This window comes from Eumetopias jubatus, unplaced genomic scaffold, assembly GCF_037043125.1.
Source record: "Eumetopias jubatus isolate StellerSeaLion01/CBP00866 unplaced genomic scaffold, mEumJub1_p1.0 scaffold_4, whole genome shotgun sequence".
NCBI classification, from domain to species: domain Eukaryota; kingdom Metazoa; phylum Chordata; class Mammalia; order Carnivora; family Otariidae; genus Eumetopias; species Eumetopias jubatus.
The window spans coordinates 106,885,470-106,912,163 of record NW_028274810.1 but is presented as its reverse complement, the minus strand read 5'-3'; the positions used below and the strand labels follow the sequence as shown (position 1 = coordinate 106,912,163).

Here is a 26,694-nt window from a genome sequence, read left to right as displayed (position 1 = left end):
CCTCCGAGGGTGTGGGGGAGCCCCACAGCAGTTGACATGGTGGGGGTCAGAAGGGGACAGGTGCCCCACCTGCCTGTTTGGGCCTAAGCCGATGGCCCCCTAAATTGGTCTCAGTTTGGCCTCCTACGTGAGGGCTGGAGTGCGGGTAAGAGGGTGGCTGAGGATGGAGCTCGGGATGGAGCCCCACTGTAGATGCCTGACACTACCAGCCGCCCCACAACGGCTCAGGTGCCCCTGTGCCCCACTGCACCCACTCACATGCTTTCTAGCCTGAAGGCCCATCAGGGTCCCGGGGCTGGGAAGTCCCGTGACCCTACTCCCCACTACCTGGGGGCCTAAAGGACAGTGGCACCCAGGCCCAGGGGGTGCCCAGTGGCAGGGGGAAGCCTGGCGGGCTGAGGGCCCCAAAGACCAGGCCCCCCCCCCAGGCCTGAAGGTCAGGGGAAGCACATCTCGAGTGGGGGAGCCAGAGGTGGCTGCAGGGTCAAAATCAGAGTTGTCTTTGCTGCCAGAAGTGGGGCAAAGCTGAGGCTGGGGGCTGGGGGAGTCTGGGGGAGGGGCAGGGAGATGTTGGAATAACCCCAGGGTTCCAGGTTGTACCTCAGGGTGGGAGGAGATGGAGAAGGCCTGGGGTGCGGGGGCCCCCATCTGGGCCTGGCCTGGGCCTCCAGGGCCTGACTGGCTGGACCCGCTCTCCTGGTCAAACATGGCTCTGCATTTTGTTTTGTTCCCCAGATTAGCAGCCAGGCTTGGTGCAAAGTGGGAACAGGGGCAAGGGAGTCTCCTCCCATGTGTGCTTCCCTCCCCACGAGGATCCACAGGGTGGGAGAGGCTCCCCTGACCTCGGGGAATACAGAAACCAAGGGGACCTGGAGGGTCCTGCACATTCTGCCCTGGCTCCCAAGCCCAGCCTCCCAGATGGGCACAGCTCGGCAGCGGAGTGCCCTCTCCCTTTCCCCGTGGCCCCTGAAGCTGGTGGGGACCCTGGTCTCCCCACCTCCCCTTTGGTCCCCTTCCCCTCCGACCGAGGGGACAGACGAACGAGAGACGGTACCCACGAGGGCGCATCACTGCTCCTGGTGAGGTGACCGAGCCCACGTCAGCCTGGCTGACGGGGCCGCCCCCACGGCAGGGCAGGTGGGGCTTCACCTTTCCCGAGGAACAGACGAACCTTGGAGCGGGGAGGTTGGGGGAGGAAAGCCCTGAATAGTTTATTGACACCGATTTGAAGCTGATGCGCCCCTCTCCGCTGCTGGACCAGCTGTGGGTTCAAGTGTGCGCAGACTGTGAATGCTTGGGACAGGCACCACGGTGTGGAAGGGGCACGGGGCCTGCCTCGGGCCCCTGGGATGTGGACGCTGAAGGAGAGACACCAGTCCCGACTGAGAACCTGGGAAGGCCAGTGTCGGGCCCAGTGCGTGAGAGGTGGCCACGAGTGCTCCTTTCTCTTGGGGACCCCCGTCTGTCTGTAACCAGCCAGGGCCAGCGATGCGTCTCCAGGCCTGCGGGAGCTGGGACAGGACCACGGGCAGCACAGCCTCCACAGGTCCGTGGAGACCAGGCTAGCCGGGCAGGAGTCACAGGCGAATGGGATCCTGGACGGCCACGGCCCTGATCTCCAACAGCTTCAGGCCAGCGTCCGTTCCTCGGGTGGACGAGAACCTGCAGCACCTGGACCCAACGTGGGGAGCGGGTCAGGGGCAGGCGACAGAGGAGGGAAGCAGTGTCTCTCTGGCTTTTCTGCTTAAAACTGACGGAAGTCAGTAAGAAACCAGGAACCTCGCCTCTGCAGCTCCTGGAAATGTGTGGTCTTGGGCTTGGGGGAGTGAGGGTGGGGGGTCTTGGCTACAGGACAGCCCTGTGGGCCCCTCACCCTCGGAGGGGCCGGTGCTCATGCCACGCCTCCCCTTGTCTGGACACCGTCCCGGAGGGGATGCCAGGAGGCCAACCGGCCTGGTGGTGGGGGATGTCTGCCCACCGCGGGCTCGGAAAGGCGGAGGGGCATGGAGCAGCCCGGCAGTCCTTGTAGGCTCTTGGCCGCTGGGAGCGGTCTCTCCCGAGGGGCCCAGACCCCACCTGGCCACACTCCCGAGCCTGGCTCAAGGACGCGGCTCCCAGTCCATCACACTGAGCAGCTGTGGGGAGGGAAGAAGCACCCTCGGGCAGCACCTGCTGCTGGGAGATAGTCACGCTGAGTCAGGGGCTGTGTCCAGACCTGTCCTGAGGCCTTGCTGGGCAGTGCCTGTCCTTTGTGTGCTGGGTTCTCTCCAAGGCGGTGTGCAGAGTTGTGGGTGGGTCCCCGGGTCAGACGTTGCTGACCCGGGCCTCCACCGAGGAGATGGCAGTGGGGCCCGTGTCCCTGTCCAAGGGCCGCTCGCGCCTGACATAGCGCGGCTTCCGCACTGAAACAGGGTCAGAGACAGGCAGGGTCAGAGTGGGGCCGGGGACAGGCGCGATGGCCCCAGGGCCCAGCCCTCCCCAGAGCTCCTGGGAGTGGGGTGTGGAGCAGTCCGGGGGAGGAGATCCCACTGAGCCCCAGCTTGTGCACAGAGAGTGTCTGATGAATGCTCCACTCATTGCAGACACTCGGTGCCCCTGCACCCCAAGCACCTTGGCCTGGGTGAGGGCCTTGCTCTCAAGAGACACAGAGGCAACAGGTCCCATGATGCACAGCAGAGCTGGATGGTGGCCCCCAAATGAGTCCATGTCTGAAGCCCCAGAGCCAGCAGATGCGACCTTACTTGGAAAAAGGGTATTTGCAGATGTGATTAAGGATCCTCCTGGATTATCTGGGGGGCCCTAAATCCAGTGACCAGCGTCCTCACAAGAGGGAGCCAGAGAGAGGAGACCCGGGAGAAGCCACGTGAAGATGGGGGCAGAGACTGGGGTGGTGTGGTCACGAGCCCACCAGAGGCCGGAGGAGGCAGGAAGGACCCTCCCCTAGAGACTCTGGAGGGAGTGCCCCCCAACCCCCACCTTGACTTCTGACTTCTGGCCTCCTGGACTGTGAGAGAATACACTTCTGTTGTTTTCAAGCCCCCAGTTTGTGGTCATTTGTTACGGCGGCCCTCGGAGACCAATGCAGGGAAATTCAAGATGCTTGTAGATGGTACTGCTTTAGAGACATCAGAGACAAGTATTCTACAGAACAGAGCAGATCCAGCCTCGGCCAATAAGCTCTTTGTCCCCAAAGAAGAGGGACATGTTCCCCTGTCCCCACTCCAGACCTCTGCACAGTGGCAACAACACAGACTGGGGAGGCCAGGAGGCTCCTGCTCCAAGGCCTGTAGCTGTGTAACCATGGGCCAGTCACTTAACCTCTCTGTGCTCATGGTGTCATCTGTAACGGGGTTGATATGGGCGCCTATTCCTGGAATCATCTGAGGTGGGGCACGCCTGACCTAGCAAAACTGAAGTGCCAGCCACTCAGGAGGGACCACGGGAAGGCCGTATGCCTGGGCCAGCCTGCTCCCCACACCCACCACCCAGGTAGAGCTGGGACTTGGTGAGGGCCAAGCGAAGGCTTCAGGGGTGGCCCCAGACGCTGTGCTGGGGGGATTCTCATTCTCCCCCAAAAGACTCAACATGTCAGGAATAAAATGTCAGGAACAGAAAGGAATAAATGGGAAAAGGCAGGAGAGCTGTGGTTGACTGGGGGAGGACCTGGCCCATGTCCCAAGAGCTGCAGGGCCAGGTGCCCGCAGAGCCCAGCCCTGCAGTGTCGCTGGAGAGTGGCCGATCCCACGGGCAAGATCATTTTGAAATTTTCACCCTGAGATGAGGGCTGACATACCTGAGGGCTGTGGCGGGGGAATCATGGCAGCCTTGAAAAGGAGAAAAGGCACAGTGAGAACAGCGGGCGGCCCCCAGCACAGAGGCCCACGACACGGGGGCACTTGGCCCATCCTTCCAGGTTACTTACGGCTTCGCCAGGCTGCAGGGCAGGGGCTGCGGGCAAACACGGGTGTCACCTGGGGCAGGGGTCCCTCGCCTGGGGAGGGGGTCCACGGGGCCTGCAGAGGCTCTTCCCCCACTCCAGGCTCAGCCCAGTCCCACCTCCCCGACTGCCCAGCAGTGCCCGGGGCCCAGCTGTCTGTCCTGCCACATTTCCCACCTGCTCTTGGGGTGGTGGGCCCCCAAGCACCCCAGGGGGAGCCGCCGTCCTAGGCCCTTTGGCAGAGCGACAAGCCAGCCCTCAGAAGGTACAGTGCTGTTGGGTCTCCAGCACCACCAGGAAAACAGGCAAGAGCATGCCTTCAGCCCCAGGGGAGGCCCAGCATTGGGGGCAGGCCTCAGGGAGACCTCCACTGGGGAGGTTGCTATGCACCCCTGCACTCTTGGTGGCCACCTAGGCTGACCAAGCCCAGCTCTGGGGGTGTTCGGGAGGAGACACTGAGTGGGTCTGCCCCAGCCCCTGCACTGACACACCAGGACCCCTGTGGCCACTGCTGAGGAGCAGCCCCCCACAGCTGACCCGGAAGGGCCCACCCTGACTGGCGTGGGTCAGGATCTGGGAGCTCTAACAACCCCACCGAGGCACCCAGCATTGGCTCCGGGTGGGTGGACAGGGGTCTCACAGAGGCCAGGTGAGGAGGCTCTGGCTAATCACCCACTAGCTCGGTCCACGGATGGGTCCGATCTGGTGGCCGGACCACCTGCCTGGCACACCCGAGGGCACAGCAGGGGTGATGCCCGTCTCTTCCGGAGGGGGGCGGATCCGGCATCCAGGCCCAGGGTAAGCCGGGGTGGCCAGGGGCCCCACGGTCCCTGCACCAGCCTGCCTACCCCCACTCCCAGGGGGGCAGGGGAGCTGCGGGCAGGCGGCCACAAGACCAGGGGTGTCATCTCCTCCCCACCCCCCTCCCACCCGTCATCAGCAACCCCGCCAGGATGCCCCACGATGGAGTCACACCAGCACCTTTACTCTGAGAGCCCCACAGAATCCACACGGGAGCTTCCCTAGGACGTGGCCGCCCCTCTTACTCTTGACACGAGAGCCACATGGCAACCCAGTCCCCTTCCTGTTGTTTTGTGAGGAGTCTTCACGGCTGCACAGCCTGCGTCTTGCACCCCAGCCCCAGCCCCCATTGCCCCCCAGGCAGTCCCCGTGGCTCCCCGGGGGTGTGCACTGGCCGGCACCCTTCTGGCCGGAATACCTTTGTTTCTCCCGTAGAAGACCTTGGGGAGTTTGCTGGTGCGCTTCAGGTAGAAGAACCCAGCCACAGACAGGATGAGGCCAGAGCTGACGAAGAGCGTCCCCAGGAAGAGGGAGGCTGCCACCTGAGGGCTCCCTGTGAGCAGAGTGCATGGCAGCCAGTGGCAAGCCTGGGCGGGCCTCAGAGGACCTCCCAGGCCCCTGCTCCCCGAACATGCCTGGGCCCTCACGGGGTTCCACACTCAGGGCTCGGGTGCCCCGCAGACCCAGAACCTGGCTGTGGGGTCTGAGGTGCTCGAGTTTCCTAGGCCTCCGGCTTGTCACAGGAAGGTGGGGCACCGAGGGGGCTCAAGATTCCAGCCCCTAAGAACAGCAGGCCCTGGGGTCCCCATCTCCCTCCTGAAGGCTCAGCACAGACTATGGGGTCCCATATCCCTGGCATGCCAGGTCAGACCTTCAACTCAGAGGCAGGGGTTGCCACTACACCCTCACCTCGTGGGAGCTCGTTCCTTGCCCCTAGATGGCCTTCCTAGCACCATGATGCTTGCCCATCTTTACCTACACGGGGTCAGGATGGGCTGGCGGGCCCATGGCTGGGGGCTCTGGATGGTGATTGTGGGGAAAGTGCTCTTAGATACCTGTGGGGAGATGGCTTTCTGACCCTGAGACACAGGCAGGAGGTGTGGCCATGGCTACGTTGGAACCTAGAGGGGGGGATGAATTCCGGCTAATTTGGCGTGTCCTGACCCAAGTTTGCCACAATGAAAATGGGCTCTAGAGCCAGACTAGCCGGTCTTCCTCCATCGGTACCCCCACTGCCAGACCCAGCATGGTGTCACAGGAGGTCGGGGCCGTCTGTGCTGACCCCACCCTAAAACTCTGCTGCTCTGGTGGCCGGCCTTGGTGCTCCAGGTCAGCACAAGGCCACATGCTTCTGGTCCTGAAACTTGTGCAGAAAGCAGGAGCCCTCAGTCCAGGTCCAACATGCCCTCTGCTGAAGGCCCAGTGTCTGGGGGACACACAACCCCCATCACAACCTGGTCACCTGACAGGAGGTGACCACTCCTGGGGTCGGTCCTGCTCCCTGACTGCAGTGGCCCCTGTGGCGGAGCTAAGCCTCCGTGGCTGGCGGACCACATCTCAGATAGGATGGGATGCAAGCTGAGGACAGAGTCCACAGGAGGTGGGCCCTGTGTCTTCCCCATGAGGACCAGGCGGTGTGGTGGGCTCTTCTGCCTGGCAAGCAGTGTTTGCAGTCTGAGCCCTATATCCTCAGAAGAGCCTCAGGGGATGGGGGCCAGGGGGCCTCAGGGCACCCTCCCATCTCCAGACAACCGTACGTCCCAAGTTCCCGTGCACCGAGGTGCTGGGTGGGCCAGGACTGCGGCAAGGGGTGAGCTGTGCAGCTGTGAGCATTTCCACTCACTAGAACTGCTCAGGGGCATGTGCGAGGGCCTCCTGCCTGTGCCCAGTAAGCCCCGGCCTGGGGGCCACCGACTCCACCAGCCCTGCTCTGCGGTCAGGCTGGGTCCCTGTCCATGCATCTCTTGCCTGGGGTGCAGTGTGACCTTGGCCGTGGCTATGGCCCTACTGAGGCCAGCATAAGTGGTTGTGTGCACTGGGAATGGCAGATGATAGCCCCCTCCTCCACCAGGACCTGGGCAGAGGCCCTGCTCCCAACTGGTGAGCCAGAGACTCACCGAGATTTGGCTGCCCGGGCGTTCCTGTGCTCCTGTTCAGTGGGAACTGTGCGCCCCAGCCAGCGACTGTGGGGAAGCAGAGACGTCAGTGCGGCCGGCTCCCCGGGCAGGTCTGGACCACGCGCGGGGACGCCGCTGAGACTCCCAGGGAGCCAGAGACGCAGCCCAGTGGGGAATCACGGGCCAGAAACCAGAAAGGGAGGAGGCCTGGAGACAAGAGCCGCCCTCACCCCACAGCCGTCCACATGGACACCAGGACTCAGGGAGAGAGGGGGCCGGGTGTGGGGGGGTATCCCCTCGACGGACGGTGGTCCAGGGAACCGTGGGCCGCCCGCTGCTGTGGGGACAAGAAGGGCAACTCCCACCCGTTCCTCCTGAACTTGGAGACGTGGCCCCTGGGTGGGAAGCGGGCCAGGTGGGCCTGGCGGGCGGGGCCACGGGGCGGCCGCGGCAGTGGGGGCTGAAGGTGCTGTTCCTGCAGCGGACGCAGCTGACGCTCCCGTTCTCGTTCCGGTGCCTGTAGCAGCCTGTGCGGGAGACAGTGACTCAGCTCTGCCTTCGGGGGGCTTTTCCATATCCTGAGTTTGTGAAATTGAGAATTCGCTCAAGAATGCTAATTAGCTCGTTCTGGAAGTCTGGACGGAAGGGCAGGTTTGATTTCAGAAAAAGACACAAACTTGGCGGGAGCCGCAGCGAGCTCTCACCCAGGGGCTCTGTGGGATCCTTTCTTGGACGTCTTGTAAAACAGTCGGAGAGGCAGGGAACCCGAGGCAGGCAGGTGCCGTGCGCGGCCCCATGCTCCGGGGAGGACCCCAGCAGCCTGACCACCGGACCCTCACCCTGCCTCCACAGGTGCCACAGGGACACGGCCACCCCCTTCAGGGGCACTACTCTCCAGCCCAGCTGTGACCCTTGCCCTCTGCCGTCCCCTTCCCTGGGGAGGTCCCAGACTGACGCCACTGCCCAAAGCCCCAGGCTCCCCCGGCGCTGGGAGCAGTGCAGCTCCCACTGGCCAGTGGTTTGCAGACGGTCCGTTTTGCCAACAAGCCAGGGCACCCCTTAAGGGCAGGAATTGTGTGTTATAACCTTTATTGCTTCTTCACATCCCCAACATAGAGCACAGCGGCTGAGCAAACACATGCTCGATCAATACTGAGTGCAGGTACTGAGCTGGCCCTGAATGCTAGCGCTGGCCCCTGGGGCAGTGTCCAGGGACACGTCCTTCATGATGAATTGTACTGATGTTTAATCCACACACAATGTCACTGTGAGGTGAAGGCCTTTCTGCAGGGACACCAAGGGGACGGCAGGGCCCGAAGACTGACCAGTGACAGTGCCTGTGACGCTGTGGGCAGACAGGCCTAGCACCACACCAGGGGGCCTGGGAACCGGGGGGCCTGGCATGCACCCGGCGCCCGCGCAGCAGTTCTCCCGAAAAGCACCCCTCTGGCTGGCTCCAAGGTAACTGGGAGGCCCCGGGCTGGGCTGTTGTGTGCGGGGACAAGGGACAGCTAGAGAGCCAGGACCAGTGACCAGAAAGACTAAGGAGCTAAGGTTGACTTTATGAAGCCCCTTTGAAAAACCACCTGACACCTGGCTTACTGGCTTCCCAGCCTCACAGGTGAGCAAGGAAGGTCACTTATGGGGAAGTCCAGGAAATGAGGGTATTCGGACCTTGAGAAGAGAGGGATTCACCAAAATCTGCACGTATTAGGGTTAGGGCTGATGGCGAGTCCTTGGCTTGGCTTCCTGGCCTCGGGAGTCCAATCTAAGATTCCTTGTGGAAAGGTCCAGCAAGGCAGACTTAAAAAGAGTCTGAATGGTCAATCACTATTCTTGCTGCACTATGTAGATGATCAGGCCACATTTAGTGAGGCTAGACTTATTTTAAAAGCCAATTCACGTCTCGCTGTGATCGTCTTTGGTAGAAGTGGGGGTGACGGTGTCTGTAACGCATCTATGTGGGTATCAGACTCCACTCCTGTTCGTGTCTGAGGTTTTGTTACCTACCTGTAAGCTGCACCGGCCCCTGAAACCTTCCAGTCTCTTCCAATATTTGGCTATGACTCTTCAAACTAACATTTCCACTTTCCTCCCTCCCACCCTCCTGACTTGGAATCACTAAGAACTAAAACTGCCCTTTCCCCAAAGCCCTGCAAGTGGAGGCTGGATGTGTGGGTATGAACTTCGGAGAAATCACCTCGACGCCTCACGTGTGGACACAGCCTCACGCCTGTTCCCGTGTGGGCCTCTCAGAAAGTTCACAAGCAGCCCCACGGCCTCAGCAGGCACATTCGCAGCACAACCCCGGAATTTGTCAGACACCGCCTCTGCCATCCTCACTCCACCTAAATGGGCGTTGAGTCCAACATCTAGAAGGGTACTTAGCTGACTGCCCTCTAGATTGAGAAACTAGACTTAAAATTTGCTGCAACCATTAACATTTGTTTTTCTTTTGTTTCCATAGAAATGCCTCTTACTAAATACCCGACTGCTCCCACCACAGAGGCGTCACTCTCGGGGAGGCCCACCTGCCACAACGGCTCCTGACACCTGCACATCAGCTTCACCGGACTGACCACCGCCAGGACTACAGGCCCCTCCGGTGAGGCGCAGGACAGCGTGCTCAGACCTGTTCTTTTCTTCTGGTTCCATCTACGCCTCTCTCCCCCTTTGCCGGTCCCTTATCTCACAACTTCCAACCCAATTCTCTTTGCAGCTTGGCTTTTAATATGTAAAACTTTCTGAGGGTAAAGTTTCAAATGGGGGACCGAGGGAAACCAGAATATGCCTCTTCACACAAAAAAATATTTCCAGCTAAAGACTCTTAAAAAACAGCAGGAGCAAGAAGGGCCTGGACCTCCCTTTTTCTCCCTGAGAAGCAGGACACAAAGGCCCCACATGGAGATCACCCACACAGCAGGAGGAAAGAAACACTCACTGCCAGAGACCGACGGCCAGGTGGACTTACCCACCTCCACCCAAGAAGAGGCGGACAGGCTGCCAGCCGGGAGGGAGGCTCAGATGGGGTTCTGTCACTTTCCTGCTGCTTCTGCCCATTCTTCCAGCCCCTCGCCTACCTCCCAGGCATCTCCAGCATCCTTCCCGAGGGGCCTGTGTGCCCGCCTGCTCACACCAGCTATGTTGACCCCCACAGGGTTCGCAAGAGCACTGTCCTCATCACCAAGGCTGGTCAAGGTTGGCTGGTGCCAAAGCAGCTTACCTGGACCACACAGGCTTGTGCTCCCGCAGGTGGTGTTGACATCCACCACGTCCACACAACATTCAGGCTGCTGGCCCTAGAGGGGAGAGGGCAGTGAGTTTGCAGACCCCACAGCTGGGGCTCGGGCAGGACAAGCAGGCCAGGCTGAGAATGGCATCCGCAGAAGGGGTACCTCACAAGCTTGACCCAACGCCCATGGCCCTGGCCTCTTCTAAATTCCGAATCAAAAAAAAAACAAAATTCCGAATCAGGTGACCATCTCTTGCTTACCCAGAGCGAGGTGAGGACACAGTCACACCACATGAACACTTCCCGGGACAGAACTTCATGTGCCCAGTGAGTGTTTGATGACTGAATAAACACAAGCATGTTCCTAAGCACTCAGATTCCCAAAAGCCAGGAAGGGGGATCCCTTGGGGGCCCACCCAGAGATTCTGACCAGGGGACTGGGCTGGGGCAGCCTGGTGGGGGAGGGAGTGGTCCTGGGGACACTTGCCAGCCTGTGGGTGCTCGGCGGTCTATGCAGCCACTTCCCTCCCCTGCCTGCCTGCCTGCCTGACCACTCAGCCTCGCCTGGGAGCTAGTAGGAGCTGTGGCGCTTTCCGAAGGTGGGTCTCTTGGGTTCGGGGCAGAGCTACTGCTGCTCAGCCCCATGGACACAAGTGGATATAGGGTGGGGCACTTCAATCCAAAAAATTATTTATAGGCATACCTCAGTGATACTGTGGATTCGGTTCCAGTACACGATAAAGTTAATCAAGTGAATTTTTTGTTTTCCAGTGTATGTAAAAGTTACGCTTATACTATAGTCTCTGAAGTGTATAATTGCATTGTGTCTAAAATACAATGTACGTGCCTTAATTTAAAATACTTTACCACTACAAAATGCTGACCATCACCTGAGCTTTCAGCGGGTCATAATCACTGATCAGAGGTCACCATTAACAAATAGGATAGTCATGAAAAAGTCTGAAATGTTGCGAAGATTACCAACACGTGGCACAGAGGCTGTGAGAACGACGTGTGCCTGTATGTTGCTCACCACTTGCCAGTGGCTTTGAAAATTAAACAATTACAGGTGCTAAACCCTACCCCAGCGCCACAAGTGGACTCCTTCCCAGGAAAAGGAAACACGTTTTTCTAGACTGTAATAAAATATGAAGATAAACCCAGACATCCATGGCCTCCCCGGTGAGGCGTGTCTGCCCTTTGTGCCCCAGAAAACAGTCACCCCACGGGTCCTGCCTGGTTGCTCTTCTCAGCGTTCTGTGGCTGCCCTCCACAAGGGGTTTCTAGCAGGGCCCCTGCAGAGGAAGTGCCCAGAGCAGGGCAGGTTGTGGGGCAGGAACTCACGCCTGCTGTGTGCATATGCGGGGGGGGGGGGGGGGGGGGCACTGAGTGGGGAACAGATGTGCCAAGTGCTGGCATTTACAGGACCAAACTCGAGGGGCTTCCCATGGGAGCTTGGCTCAGTGTGTGTTTATCACAGCCGAGCTTTTGTTTCTTGTGCCGAGAACACAGTGAACAGTGAGGGGTGTCTAAGGAACTGCATGGACACTCTGTGCCACCACAGGAGGGGTCCAAGGCCAGTTCGTGGCTGAGGTCAAGCCCACGAGGGACACTCCAGCCATCCCATCCCAACCCTGGCAGAGGCAGAGCGGCTGGAAGGCCTCACCCTCTGGAAGGCCTGGATGATGTGCAGCTGGGTGCATGTGGGCATGGCCGGGGCACAGCATACCCGTGTCAGCGGCCTGGGAGAGCCAGGGTACCTGGCCACAGGAGGCCTGCGGCAGACCCTGCCTAATGCTGCTGCTTGCCTGGACACGCAGTCTCCATCCACCCCAAGTTGGGCAGGCAGCTTGCAGGCTCCCCTCGGTGCCAGTGGGGGCAATTGTGCGGAGACCCTTTTCCAGCTACAGTAACAGGTTCAGTTTGGCAAAGAGAAGAAGCAGCTTCTAGGGGACGTCACAGAGCAGGTGCCAGTTGGGGGGCATGTGTTTGCTTTTCTCCGTGAGGCACAGGTTTCCCTGACCCCAACAGCAGGCACAGTTGGTTGTCCCTGGGGCCAGGGCAAGGGTGACCCCCGAAGGTTGCCAGGTGAAGGGCCCACTGCCTCCATGAGGGGCTGGGAAGAGAGGGTTTTGACTTTACTTCCTGGCACCCACGCCGCTGTGTGACCGGACACCTACCACACTTTCTGAGGATTTGCTGGCAACTTCCACCAGAAGGCCTGCCAGGAGGACGGCACGCTGGAGCGCCATGTTCCAGAACACAGGGTCTGCAACAGATAGGGGCACTGTGCAGATGTGGGCGCCTCCTTCCAGGGCACCAGGTGGGGGCCGAGGTGCAGGACCCTTACCTGGCCCTCTGGGATGGGAGCTGCAGACATCCAGAGGCGGAGCCCAGGGCTTAGCTGGCAGGGCGGGGCTGCTAAGAAACCGCAGATCCCTGGTCCCAGGCCTGCAAATCAAGGCAGTTGGTGAGGCCCATTGTTGGTAGGCTCAACTGACTTACCATAAGGAGCCCCCAGAGCTGAGGGACTGGAGGGTCTGTGCTCAACCCATCTGGATCTGGATCTGGATCTAGATGGACTACTCCTTCCTCCAAAGCTTTCAGCCATTCATTGCCTCCTGAAAGGACGAAGCAGAAGGGGGTTCTGCTCATGAGCTTGGACGGGACTTGTCCATCTGCCATCTTGCTCTGTCCTAGGAAAACCCCAATTCAAGCATTTTCACCAAGAGACAGAACACCTAGGCAGTGAAACACCTCTGGGGCCAACACAGGCCAGTCAGGGACCCTCAGCCTTATAATTTTCTACTATTCACCCTGCTCTTGTCATGGAAACTGCAGGAACAATGTCATCTTGGGTGATAAAAGTACCATCTAAAGCCTCGACTGAGGAAAACCCCAGAGCAGAGGACTTCTGATGGAGTAACAGGCAGAAGGAACAGCAGACAGCGCCACACATTGCAAGTGCATTTCCTGACACTAGCAAACTCAAAACTCGGCAGCCCATGTGATTTAGGACTTAAGCTGTCACATTTCCAGTGTGACCAGAGAAAACTAACCTGCACAAACCCTGCAGTAAATTGTTAAAGTTTTAAACAAATTTCTGTTAACATGCAACATGGTAACCATAATTATCTGTCCGAAATGCAGCTGGCTAAATATTTTGACATATAAAAGTCACCTCTATAAAGACTTCTTACTGGACAAAAAGAGCTGTTACTCAGGGAACCTGTTCAGGTTCCTGGAGATGAAGCTTCCATGGTGGCAAGGTGGGTCAGCAAGGAACACATTTTGGGCTGGGGAATGAGAAACCACTCCTTCATCTGGCCTCAGGACCAGCAGGACCAGGTGGTGGGAGAGTTCCAGCCTGGGGGTCCTGGGGATGAGCCCCACTGCCGAGGATGTCAGACAGCCTCCTTAGGCTGTGGGCCCCAGACTTCCGAGCATGGGGAGGGGACACATGCATGACAGCAATATTGGGACAGGGGCTGGGGCTTTGTCCTGTTATACACTTCATGCTAGGAGCCCTGCAGAAGCAGGAACAACTTATGAGGCCTTGTTATGAGCCCCCTCCCCACCCCTTATTCATGCCATCCCATTTGAAATGCATGCTTTATTCAAAACGCACCTTCTCCTTTCTAGGACAGCAACTGCGGACGTCATAGACACGCTGACCCTCACCTACAGGGTGTGATCAAAACTTTTCCCTTTTGTGTATTCCATGTGTGCTCAGCAGAGCCCATCTCTCTCTGCCTTGTGGAAACCCTAAAAGTCACGGACCCTTCAGCTCACTCTGTGTTAAGAGGCATCCCCACGGTCACATTAAGTCATAAATTACCCTTTCAATTCAGGAATCAGAAATCCAAGATTTTTTTTTAAAGATTTTATTTATTTGCGACAGAGGGAGGGAGGGAGGGAGAAGAGAGAGCATGAGCACAAGTCTGGGGAGGGGCAGAGAGGGAGGGGGGCAGACTCTCCACCGAGCAGGGAGCCCAACATGGGGCTTGATCCCAGGACCCTGAGCAGAAGCAGATGCTTAGCAGACTGAGCCACCCAGGCGCCCCTCAGAAGTCCCAGATTTTAAGCAACACTTTCATCTGCCAGTTAGGCGATGTTATTGGGGTATAATTTACACACAATAAACTGCATCCATGTAAAGCACACATTCAGTGAATTCAGACACTGTGCGGGATGTCTCTGTCACCCGCAGAGGAAGCTTGAGCCCCTCTGCAGTCCTCTCAAGCCTGGTTTCATGCATCCACAGGCTCTTTATCACTGCAGATCAGCCTGCATTGTCTACAATTTTACGTAAATGAACCATACAGTATATACACTTTTGTGCCTGGCTCCTTCTACTTGAACTAATGATCCTTAGATTCATCTGCACTTCATTCCTTTTATGGCTGAATGATAATTCCATGGTGAGGGTGTACAACATTGCTTTTACCCACCCACCTGCTGATGGACGCCTGGATTGTTTCTGGATTTTAATGGCTATAAATAAACCTGCTGTGGACATTTGTTTATGTGTCTTTGTTTGGACATTTGTTTAATTTCTCTTGGGTAGGTACTTAGGACTGGAACGACTGGGTCAAAGTCAGTGTGTACTTACCTTTCTAACCTGCGATCTGTCCCCCACAGCGGTGATCCCAAGCACGCCCCCACCGGCACTTGGCATGGCATCCGTGGGTGCGCGGTGGTAACCCACTGTTGCTTTAATTTGCATTTCCCTGATGATCAATGATGGCTCTTAGCTCTCATGTGTTTATATGTCTTCTTCAATCATTTGCCCATTTTGTTTAATTGGCTTTCTATTATTGAGTTGTAATAGTTCTTCACATGTTCTTTGTCAGATATATGCATTTTTCAGATATAAATATTTTGCAAATATTTTCTCCCATCTGTGACTTGCCTTTCCATTTTCACATGAGTATCCAGAAGAGTAAGTGTTTTCACTTGATAAAATCAAACCCATCAATTTTTTCTTTTATGATTCTTGCTTTTTTGTGTCCTAGGGTTAATCTCTGCCTTGACCTCATGGTCATTCCTATGTTTTATTCTAGAAGTTTTAGAGTTTTAGCTTTTACACTTTGAGTTACTTTTGTATATGGTATGAAGTAAAGATCAAAGTTTATTTTTTCCATATGCATGTCCAGGAGTTGTAGCACTGTTAAGACTTTCCTTTTCGTGTTATCATGACATCTTTGTTGAAAATCAACTGAGTGTATGTGTGTGGGTCTATTTCCAGACTTTCTGTTCTGCTCCACTCACCTATGTGTCTACCCTTCACCAACATCACAGTCTCAATTACTAAAGCTTTACTGAAATCTTGAAAACTGGTAGCATAAGCTTTGCTTTGTTTAATTGCTGTCAAGTCTAGGTTATGTGCATTTCCATATTTTAGAACCACTTTCCCAGTTTCTACAAAAGAGCCTGCCGGGCTGGGGCTCCTGGGTGGCTCAGTCGGTTGAGTATCTGCCTTCGGCTCAGTTCGTGATCCCAGGGTCCTGGGATCGAGCCCCGCATCAGGCTCCCTGCTCAGCGGGAAGCCTGCTTCTCCCTCTCCCACTCCGGGCCGCTCTGCCTGCTTGTGCTCTCTCTCTCTCTCTCTCTGTCTCTCTGTCAAATAAATAAATAAAATCTTTAAAAAAAAAAAAAAGCCTGCTGGAATTTTGGCTGGGATAATCAACATTTTAACAATATTGAGTCTTCCAATCTATGAATGTGCTATCACTTCCCATTTCTTCAAGTTTTCCCTTCAGCTGTCTTCTGAAGTTTGCAGTGAAGAGGTGGTCCCGAGCAGAAAGGGGTTCTGCACAAGCCAGTCCTATACACAAGCTCAGACTACTCAACAAATAAGTTTGTTAAACTTATTACTAAATATTTTATTTTTTGGTATTATTGTAAATAGAACTGAATTTCTAATTTCATTTTCCAATAGTCTGCTGCCAGTACATAAAAATACAATTAAAATTTGTCTATTAGTCTTAGTTTCTGAAATTTTATGAAATTCACTTGATAGTTCTAGCACTTTTTGTAGATTTCTTAGGATATTCTACATAAATAATTATGTCATCTGCAAAAAAATCCGGCTTTACTTCTTTAGTTTTTTTTGAAACTTGTTTTAGGGCACAGCACTTGGTCTATGTTAGAGAATGTACAATATGCACTTAGTAGGAATTTGTATTCTGCTTTGATGGGTGTAGCTTTCTACAAATAGCAATTAGGTCAGGATGCCTGAGAGTAGTGTTCAGATCCTCTATGTCTTTACTAATTTCTTTTGGGGTTTTGTTCTAATATTTGGTGGGAGAAAGAGATGTTAAAATCTCTTATTATAATTGTGGAACTGCCTAATTATCTCTCTAGTTCTGTCAATTTTGCTTCATTTATTTCGAGGCTCTGTTATTAGACACATTTATAATTGATAAGTCTTCTTGATGAAACGAGCCTTTTATCATTAGACATTTCCTCTTTATCTTTGGTAATACTCAACCTCCTGAAATCTATTTTATCTGATATAAATACAGCTACTCCAATCTTCTTATGTTCACTGTTTGCAAGATAGATAGATGGATAGATCTTAGATCTACAGATATATTTTGCATCTATATATCTTATTTTCAACCTGTGTTTTTTATATTTAAAGTGAATCTCCTATATACAGTATGCAGTAGGTCTTATTTATTCATTGTGACAATCTCTGTCTTTTAATTGGAGAGTTTGGTCCATTAACATTTATGTAATTATCACTATGGTTAGACTTAGGTCTACCATTTTATTACTTGTTTTCTACTTGTCCCTCTGTTTTGTTTTGTCTTAATATATACAATATTTTTATATTTTTTAAAGATTTATTTATTTACTTGAGAGAGAGTGAGCAAGCAAGCACAGGGGGAAGGGCAGAGGGAGAGGGAGAGAATCTTCAAGCAGACTCCCCACTGAGCACAGAGCCCAACTCAGGGCTTGACCCCAGGACCCTGAGATCATGACCTGAGCTGAAACCAAGTTGGATGCTCAACTGACTGAGCCATCCAGGTGCTTATAATATACAAAATATTTTTAGAGCAGTTTCAGGTTCACAGCAAAACTGAGCAGGAAGTAAGAGTTCCCATACCCCCCCACACAAGCAGAGCCCCCTCCAACATCCTGTACGTTTGTTATAATCAGTGAACCTATAGTGACACACCACTGTCACCCAAAGTCCATATTTACACTATGGTCACCCTTGACGTTGTATAGATGGGCTTTGGCAAATGTCCAAGGGCACTATGGGTGGATTTAGGGCTACTATTGTTTTCTTTTGGCCTCTCTGGTATTTTGGCCCTCTGTTCTCTCTTTCCTGCTTTATTTTATATTATTTATTTTAAAAATTCCCTTTCAATTTATCTTTTGGTTCTTTGGTTATACTTCTTTGCATATTTTTATAACTGTTGCTCTAGAGATTGCAATATACACCCTCTCTTTTTCATAGCCTACTTAGAATATGGCACTGCTTCTTCTAACATGTAGAAGCCTTGAAACTCTATAGTTTCATGTCTCCTTTACTATTCTTTGTGCTACAATGGTCATACCTATTACATCTGCATACATTACATACACAAGAAATGTTTGAATTTTTCAAAACACAAGCACTTGAAAGAAAACATCTCCCCCAGATACGTACTGTTCTTGATGATCGTCACTCATTCATAAAATCTGAATTTCACTTCGGTACTCACCTGCAGTCTACAAAAACTTCTTTAGCATTTTTAGCAGTGCGCACTTGATGGCAACAAATTTTATCAGTTTCTCTTTCTCTGAAAACACTTTTACTTAGCATTCACTCTAAGAGGGTACAGGATTCGTTTAGTATTTTAGGGTGCAGCCCCGCTCGCCTCTCACCTCCATGGTCCCCGATTCACAGACTTTACAATGCTATACTGTACGTGATCCATTGCTTTTCGCTGCTTTCAAGATTTTCAAAGTTAATCTTGAGTTTTCATTAATTTGAAAATGATGTGTCTAAGTATGACTTTATTCATATTTACCCTATATGTCTTTCACCAAATTTGGAAAGGTTTTAGTCATTATTTCTTCATGTATTTCTTCTGCCCCACTATGTGTCTCTCCTCTCCTTCTGGAGTCTATAATTACCCATGTGCTAGACATTTACCCCAATCAATCCCCCTTTTTCCTTTAGACTAGATCATTTCTATTAATCTTTGATGTCACCAACTATTTCCTGTCACTCCCACTATGACCATTCAGTAAAGTTCTCATTTCAGATGCTATGTTTTTCAGTTCTCAAATTTCCATCTGGCTAATTAAAAGTATGTGTGTGGGGGCACCTGGGTGGCTCAGTCTGTTAAGCGGCTGCCTTCGGCTCAGGTCATGATCCTGGGATCTTGGGATCGAGCCCCACATCCGGCTCCCTGCTCAGCGGAGAGCCTGTTTCTCCCTCTCCATCTGCCTGCCACTCTGCCTACTTGTGCTCTCTCTCTCTGTCAAAAAAATAAATAAAATCTTTAAAAAAAAAAGTGTGTGTGTGTGTGCGCACGTGCACGTGTGTATATATATATTATCTCCTCACAGAGATTTCCTATATTTTTGTTCATGATGAGTGTATTTTCCTTTACCTCACTGAATATAGTTATTAAGTCTGCTTTAAAGTGTTTGACCAAAATCTATAAAGAACTTAATCAAACTCAACACCCCAAAAACAAAGAATCCAGTTAAGAAATGGGCAGAAGACATGAACACACATTTTTCCAAAGAAGACACCCAGATGGCCAACAGACACATGAAAATACTCAACATCACTCATCATCAGGGAAATACAAATCAAAACCACAATGAGATCCCACCTCACACCAGTCAGAATGGCTAAAATTAACGTCAAGAAACAACAGATGTTGGCGAGGATGCAGAGAAAGGGGAACCCTCCTACACTGTTGGTGGGAATGCAAGCTGGTGCAACCACTCTGGAAAACAGTATGGAGGTTCCTCAAAAAGTTAAAAATAGCGGGAGGCCTGGGTGGCTCAGCTGGTTAAGCATCTGACTTGTAGTTTTGGCTCAGGTCATGATCTCATGGGTCATGAGATCGAGCCCCGTGTTGGGCTTAATGCTCAGGGGGGTCTGCTTGAGATTCTCTCTCTCCCTCTGCCCCTCTCCCCCTTGAATAAATAAATAAATCTTTTTTTAAAAAGTTAAAAATAGAACTGCCCTATGACCTAGAAATTGGACGACTATTTACCCAAAGCATACAAAAATACAGATTCAAAGGGATACATGCACTCTGATATTATAGCAGCATTATCAACAATAGACAAACTATGAAAAGAGCCCAAACATCCATCAGCTGATGAATGGATAAAGATGTGGTGTATATACAATAGGATATTACTCAGCCATCAAAAAGAATGAAATTTTGCCATTCGCAATGACATGGATGGAGCTAGAATGTATTATGCTAAGCAAAATAAGTCAGTCAGAGGAAAGACAAATACCATATGATTTTACCCGTGTGGAATTTAAGAAACAAAACATAGAAACATATGGGAGAGGGGAAAAAAGAGAGAGAAACAAACCATAAGAGACTCTTAACGAGAGAACAAACTGAGGGTTGGTGGAGGGAGGTGGGTGGGGAATGGGCTAGATGGGGAATGGGTATTAAGGAGGGCACTTGTTACGATGAGCACTGGGTGCTGTATTTGGTGATGAGCCACCAAATTCTACTCCTGAAACCAATATTGTACTGTATGTTAACTAACTAGAATGTAAATAAAAAATTGAAAAAAAAAAAGTGTGTGTTTGATCATCCAGCACCTGGGTCATAATATAATTAGCATCTACTGATTATCTTTTCCCTTGAGAATGGCTCATATTATTGTGGTTCTTCATGTGTTCAGTAATTTTGGGTTGTATCCTATAAACTGCAAATGTTATGTTGTGGAGACTCTAGATTTGATTATATTCCTCTGAAGAAAGTTAATGCTAAAAACTCTCAGCAAACTAAAAATAGAAGGAAATACAGCAAACCTGATAAAAGACATCTATAAAAAAATCTGTGGCTAGGGGCACCTGGGTGGCTCAGTTGGTTAAGTGACCGCCTTCGGCTCAGGTCATGATCCTGGAGTCCCTGGATCAAGTCCCGCATCGGGCTCCCTGCTCAGCAGGGAGTCTGCTTCTCCCTCTGACCCTCCCCCCTTCTCATGTGCTTTCTCTCTCTCTTTCTCTCTGTCTCTCAAATAAATAAATAAAATCTTTAAAAAAAAAAAAACCTGTGGCTAACATCATACTAACAATGAAGTATAGAACATTTCCCCCTAAAGATTGAAGAAATCAAGGCTATCCAATCTTAGCATTTCTATTCAATGTTGTCCTATAGGTGCTAGCCAATGCAATAAGGAGAGAAAACCAAGAAACTGTCTCTGTGCAGATGGCATGACTATTTACATGGAGAATCCTAAGAAACCTACAGGAAAAAACTAGTATAATTTATGAGTGAATTTAGCAATGTTCCAAGAATATAAAGTCAATATACAAATCAATTGTTATTTCTACTAATTGTAACAACTAATTGGAAAATGAAACTTAAATATTTACAGTGGCATTCAAAAACATAATTTGCTAGTTCCTGGGGATAAGTTTATTTTAAAATATGTAAGACCTGGGGCGCCTGGGTGGCTCAGTCAGTTAAGCATTTGCCTTTGGCTCAGGTCGTGATCTCATGGTCCTGGGGTCGAGTCTCGTGAGTCCTACGTTGGGCTCCCTGCTCAGCAGGGAGTCAGCTTCTCCCTTCCCCTCTGCCCCTCCCCTTCTCCCCTGCTTTAAAAAAATATATATATGTAAGACCTGTATACTGAACACTATAAAACACTACTGAAATTCAAGATCTAAATAAGGGAAAGACATACCATAATGGCATATATTACATACACCATTTTATATGTAATGGAAATATCCATTAATCCATGTCAGTAGACTAGAGAATTCAATATTATTAAGATGTAAATTGTCCCTACATGATCTTATACTTAACTCAATACCAATCAAAATTACAGAAGCCTTTTGTTTTGAGAAATTCACAAGCTGATTCTTTTTATTTTTTCACAAGCTGTTTCTAAAATGTATAAGAAAATGCTCAGAACCTAGGAGAGCCAAAGCAGTTTTTAAAAAGAAGATGGAGGATTTACATGACCTTACTTGAAGACTTATAAAGTCACAAGACAGTTGGATTGATGAGAGTATAAACAGATCTATGTAACAAAACAGAGAATCCAGAAATAACATAGATGATTTTTGACAAGATGCCAAAGCAATTCAATGGAGAAAAATAGTTTTTCAACAAATGGTGCCAGACAACTGGCTACTCACATGGAATAAAAACTAGACTCAGATCATACGAAAAAATTAGAGATGGATCATGAAGCTAAATGCAAAAACAAAATCTATAAAGCTTCTGGAAGAAAATACAGGAGAATATCTTTGTGACTTGCTTAGGCAAAGACTTTTAGAAAGGACACTGAAAGCATGAACTGAAAAAGAAAACCAATTCATAAATTAAACTTTATCAATATCAAAAACGTCTCATCAAAATATACCATTATGGTGGATACACGACTATGCATTTTTCAAAACCCATAGAAGCATATAGCACAGAGAATAAAGTATAATGTATGCAAAAAAAAATTAAACAGAATGTCAGGGATCTCAAGATGAAACACAGACTGTGACCACTAATTTTAACTGTGTCAGAAGTGTATGACATGAACACACTGAAGGGGGTGGGAAAGAAGGAGCTGACCTCAGCACCTCTGGAAAATGATGTTTGGGAGGCTAAAGATAGAAAGAACCACACATAAACACTGTACTCTAGTTGATAAATTTGTCTCTTGTGGGGATGGAATGTGGGCGAACAATTCTGAAACTGCTTTATGTGCACACTGGGGCTGGGCTGGACAGATATGAAAATGGATAGTGGGGGGGGGGTGCCTCGGTGGTACAGTTGGTTAAGCATCCAACCTTGGTTTCCCAGGCCGTGGTCTCAGAGTCCTGGAATCAAGCCCCGTGTGGGGTGTAGAGCCTGCTTGGGATTCTCTCCCTCCCTCTGCCTCCTACCCCCCACCGCTCTCTCCCTCAGTTAAAAAAAAAAGGAAAGGAAAGGAAAGGAAGAAAAAAAGAAAGAAAAGAAAAGAAAATGGACAGTGGATGGTGGGAAGTAGGTTCTGACAGGAAGGTTACAAATAAGCATGTTACAGATTACAGGTTACAGACACACACGTCATCTAGCCCCGCCCACCGGGAGGACCTCAGGCCCGGACACCAGTGCCCAGATCCCAGCTCCTAAACACCATCCTCCAATGAAAGAAACCAGGGCTCCTTGGAGAAATGGCTGATTTCAGGGCGGAGGCAGGCACACAAGATGAACCTGGAGCATCTGGAAGCGCCAACAAGAAAGGAAGTGCCCCCAAAACAAACAAATGAAAGAGCTCCCAACAGTGTGCGCAGCAAAACCACGCAGGGCTGGATCGGACCCAAAGTACACGACCAACATCCAGGAGCCCCAGCTGACGGAAGGAAACGACCGACAAATCCACACATGGGGGACAGAGAAAGCCTCCTTACAGAATTCCAAACCATACAGTGGACCTCCCCTGCCACCCCCACACCGCGGGGGGCCCCGCTCATTCCCACCCCCTGCAGGGCGACTGCCTCACTGAGCGGCCACCAGAGAAGCAGGAGGGAGCGAGGAGACACCTGGCACGCACCACCTGGACCAGGTGGCCAGGCCCACGTGCCCCGTGCTGTCTTACAGAGGCCAGCACCCCCGACAGCATGTGATGAGAGGGCCACCTCACCACCGCTGGGCTGTTCTCTCCCAAGCCCACGACACCACCGGAAGCACCAGAAAACACAGCAGACAAACCCAAAAGGAGGGACATGCGACACAACAGCTCTGCAGTCCTCCTCAAAACAGTCAGGGTCATGAAAAAGTAAGAGAGTCCGAGACAGCAGGCCACCCCACAGGGAACAAAGGAGCTGTGACACTCAGCGCGGTGTGGGACCTGGACAGGGATGTTGGCAAACCGAGTGAAATCTCACATCTGCAGTGTAGACAGCAGGAACACAGCACTGCTGTTTCTCAGTTTCCACAAATGCACCGTGGTTACCTAAATGTCGGTATGAGGGAAAACCGGCCATCTCTGCCACTTTTCTGTAACTCTAATACTACTCCAAAAAATTTTAAGTGCATTTCTAAAATATACCATTAATAAAATGAATAAGCAAGTCAAAGAATGGGAGATAATATTTGCAATATGTATCTGACAAGCCATGTATCCAGAAGATAAAAAGGGCTTTTACAACTTGATAATTTTAAAAAAGGACAAAAGACTTGATTGGACATTTCAGAAAAGAGGTATGAATGGTGACAGGTGGAAAAGTGCTCAGCATCACTAAGCTCTAGGAAATGCAAATTAAAGCCACCATGAAAACACTGCTCTGCAGGGTCACTCTCAGGGATTTTCCCAAGAGAAAGGAAAACACACCCACAGAAAATGTGTACAAGACTGTCCATAACCTCTTTAGTCACACAAACCAAACCCAAGAAACCCCACCAAGTGCCATCACAGGACTTATAAGCGCACGGTGGCACATCCCAGGAGTGCCAACACAGCAACACCCAGGGTCTGAGGCCAAGACGTCCAGGTGCGGGGAGATTCCAGAGACTCTGTCTGGCGTGGGCTGCTCCCGGCTTGCAGGTGGTGCCTGCTTGCTGCGTCCCATAGCCCTTCCCTGGGCCTGTGAGCAGACTGCTCTCTCTCTTCTCATAAAGGCACTAATCCCACCATGTGGCCCATCCTCATGACCTCATGTAACCATAACCACCTCCCAAAGACTCCTCCAAAGATCAAAACACTGGGAGTTAGGGTTCCAACCTACGGATTTGGGGGACACGACCATTCAGCCCACAACACAAGGGACCTTTCAGGGATGACAGAAATGTTTTCTATCATGACAGGTGTGCAGGTTACATAGCTGGATGCATTTGTCAAAATTGGCCAAACTGGACCTATGCATTTCACTGCATGTGAATCACACCTCAATAACTGAATAGGTGGGATTCATTTTGAAAATCGTCCTGGAGCCAAAAAGTTAAATAATTGGGTAAAAATATTCCTACATGGTAATGAAAAATTTGGTGAGAATTTAAATTGTACTATATGTTGTCTCACAATTCCTTTTTCCTTAGAATTGGTTTCAATGAAGAAATAAAGCCTCCAGGTTGCTGTGATTCTAAACAAGTAATGCATCCTGGTTACCCGGGTGGAATTTTTTTTTTTTTTAAGATTTTATTTATTTATGTGACAGAGAGAGACACAGCGAGAGAGGGAACACAAGCAGGGGGAGTGGGAGACGGAGAAGCAGGCTTCCCGCCGAGCAGGGAGCCCGATGTGGGGCTCGATCCCAGGACCCTGGGACCATGACCCGAGCCGAAGGCAGACGCCCAACGACTGAGTCACCCAGGCGCCCCGTACCTGGGTGGAATTATGTGTGGTGGGTAAATAAGGGGTTACTGCTGACAGGACAACCTTGTAAACAGGCCCTCCAGCCGGAAGCCTTGCCCGAGTGACCACACAAACATTCACTGCAGCCCTGGCCCCCAGCCTTCAGGCAGCTGTGGCTGGACAGGAGAGCGGGGGACGGCTGGTCCTCAGCTCTGGGTCTGACGCACTGATGGGAGCACGACACAGGCCCACTGGACCTCCCCCCATCAAAGGAGGTACTGCTGGTTATTTTCTCAGCAAGCAAAGGAAGCAGACATGGAATCTGACTCTCAGGAAAAAAATAGGAACATGCTTCTCGATCTAAAAATCCCATCTCATGCTGGGATGGAAAATAAATGGTGATGACTTGACTGGACGTAAAGGAAACATCCCAGCCAGCTGACATGTATGGCAGATGCCAGGAACGGCACGTGGGCACCCACTGCCCACCACCGTGTGGCCTCCACACACCTGAGAGGGGTGTGCACCCCCGGAGCCTACCTGAGGGGTCTGCATGCTGGAAAACCACTCAAAGGCATCCTTGGCCTTGGGGATGCGGAATTCTCAGTGCTACGGTGACTAAAGTCATTCTTCCAATGAGTCAGATGACAAATCACAGCTCACCTTGAAGTACAAGAGTAAGTGAAGGGTTGGGAGGTGCCTTTGGGGTGCCGGGGCGCTGCCTGTGCACCAGCCCACTCAGGTGATCACCCACCAAGACATCTGTTCGCTCTGCTTTGGGGAGGAATATACCAGGACCGGGGTGGGAGTGTGTATGTGCCAGGAAAACAAACTTTCCGGATAATTCAGATTTTATTTCCTTTTAGGAACTTCTGAAGACAATGTGGCCATTAAGATTCTGGCTGAACACAGACTACTCCCCAGTGGCTCTCAGCCGGGAGTGGGACGGGAACAATCCAGGTGCGCTATTAAACCCCCCCAGCCCGGGCCTCTTCCAGGGCTCCCCGGGGTTAAAAACCACGAGAAGGACGGAGCCCCAAGTCAGCCTTCTCCGCAGAGCGCAGTCGTACTACGAAAAACAAAACAAAAAACGGGGCCAAGTTTGACACCTTCGAATTTAACAGGACGAAGCGGTTAAGAAGGATCACAAAACAGTTCTTTGGGGGAGAAGTTGCATTTGCCAAAATGCTATTCCTTGAAACCCTTGAAAAGCCATATCCAAATGCATCCAAACGCCCTGGTCTTAAATTCTACCGGAACTAACATAGCAGACAGTTACGGTGACGACACGCTCCTTGAAAACCCACGTTACGCCTCAACCTTGACTACTTCACGGCGATAAACGGACTCATAAGCCGACACCCCAAGGGAGAGGGCTTCCAGGGCATCCGGGGGCCTCCCGCTCGCCCCGCCCGGGCTCGGGCCTGAGGGCGAGGCCTCCGGGCTCCGCGGCTTCGGGGACGCGGGGGCGTTCCTGGGCCTGGCGACCGACGGGCTCTCCCAGCGGCTGCGCCTGCGGGACGTTCGGTGGCCCGAGGCGAGCCGGGTCCCCGCGGACCTTTGTGCCGGCTCCGAGCCCCGCGCCGCGTCCGAGACCGCCCGGCCCCGGCGTCCGCGCCCCCAAGGCCGCCCCGCGAGGCCCTGCCCCCGCCCCCGGTCCGCCCCCGGTCCGCCCCCGGCCCCGGCCGCCCGCGCGCCCGCCCCCGGCCCCTCACTCACCCCGGCGCCCTTCGCGTTCCTCTTTCGTACCCCCCGCCCTCCGGGCGGTCGCGCCGCGCTCCCTGGGATTTGTAGTCTCTCTGCCACCTCAACCCCGGTACCAGGCCGCGCGACTCCCAGCTTCAAACTACAACTCCCGGCGGTCCCCGCGAGAAAAAAACCCTCTCTCCAGAGGAGTTCCGGCACAGGGTTCTCGCGAGGCCGTGGGAGGCGCGCGCGGAGCAACCTAGGAAGTGTAGGCGAGGGCGCCTCGGCCCTGAGAGCGGGGCCGCAGACCAAGCTGGGGAGGGGAAGAGCCACGCTCCCCAGGAGCCCACGCGCGCCGGCCGGCCTTGGCGTTGCTGGGAGCCCGGGAAGCCGGGGCGCGCTGGCCAGCAGGGGGCGGCGCCCGAAAGGCG

At 52.3% G+C, this 26,694-nt stretch overlaps 1 protein-coding gene across 17 annotated transcripts; it reads right to left on the bottom strand.

Moving 5' to 3' along the window:
* Positions 1-1,186: 1,186 nt before the first annotated feature.
* CUNH1orf159 (chromosome unknown C1orf159 homolog) lies at positions 1,187-26,349 on the bottom strand. 17 transcript variants are annotated; one of them, XR_015768032.1, is made up of 13 exons: positions 26,297-26,330; positions 25,118-25,240; positions 12,438-12,538; positions 12,268-12,374; positions 10,079-10,154; positions 7,221-7,382; positions 6,856-6,921; positions 5,794-5,859; positions 5,157-5,291; positions 3,923-3,948; positions 3,794-3,824; positions 2,977-3,115; positions 2,316-2,402 (listed from the first exon to the last, which is right to left on the bottom strand). XR_015768032.1 is itself a non-coding variant. In XM_088022666.1 (13 exons), exons 2-12 carry the CDS (start codon positions 25,153-25,155, stop codon positions 2,636-2,638), a joined length of 909 nt encoding a protein of 302 aa, XP_087878792.1. In that variant the 5' UTR covers positions 25,156-25,240; positions 26,297-26,330; the 3' UTR covers positions 2,319-2,402; positions 2,611-2,635. The 17 variants fall into 17 exon arrangements, 15 of the variants coding, with proteins under 15 accessions (XP_027964216.2, XP_027964218.2, XP_027964217.2 ...); XM_088022666.1 differs by lacking the exon at positions 2,977-3,115 and adding an exon at positions 2,611-2,736 and having other exon boundaries at positions 2,319-2,402; XR_015768031.1 differs by lacking the exon at positions 2,316-2,402 and adding an exon at positions 2,651-2,736.
* Between the last annotated feature and the right edge of the window lie 345 nt (positions 26,350-26,694).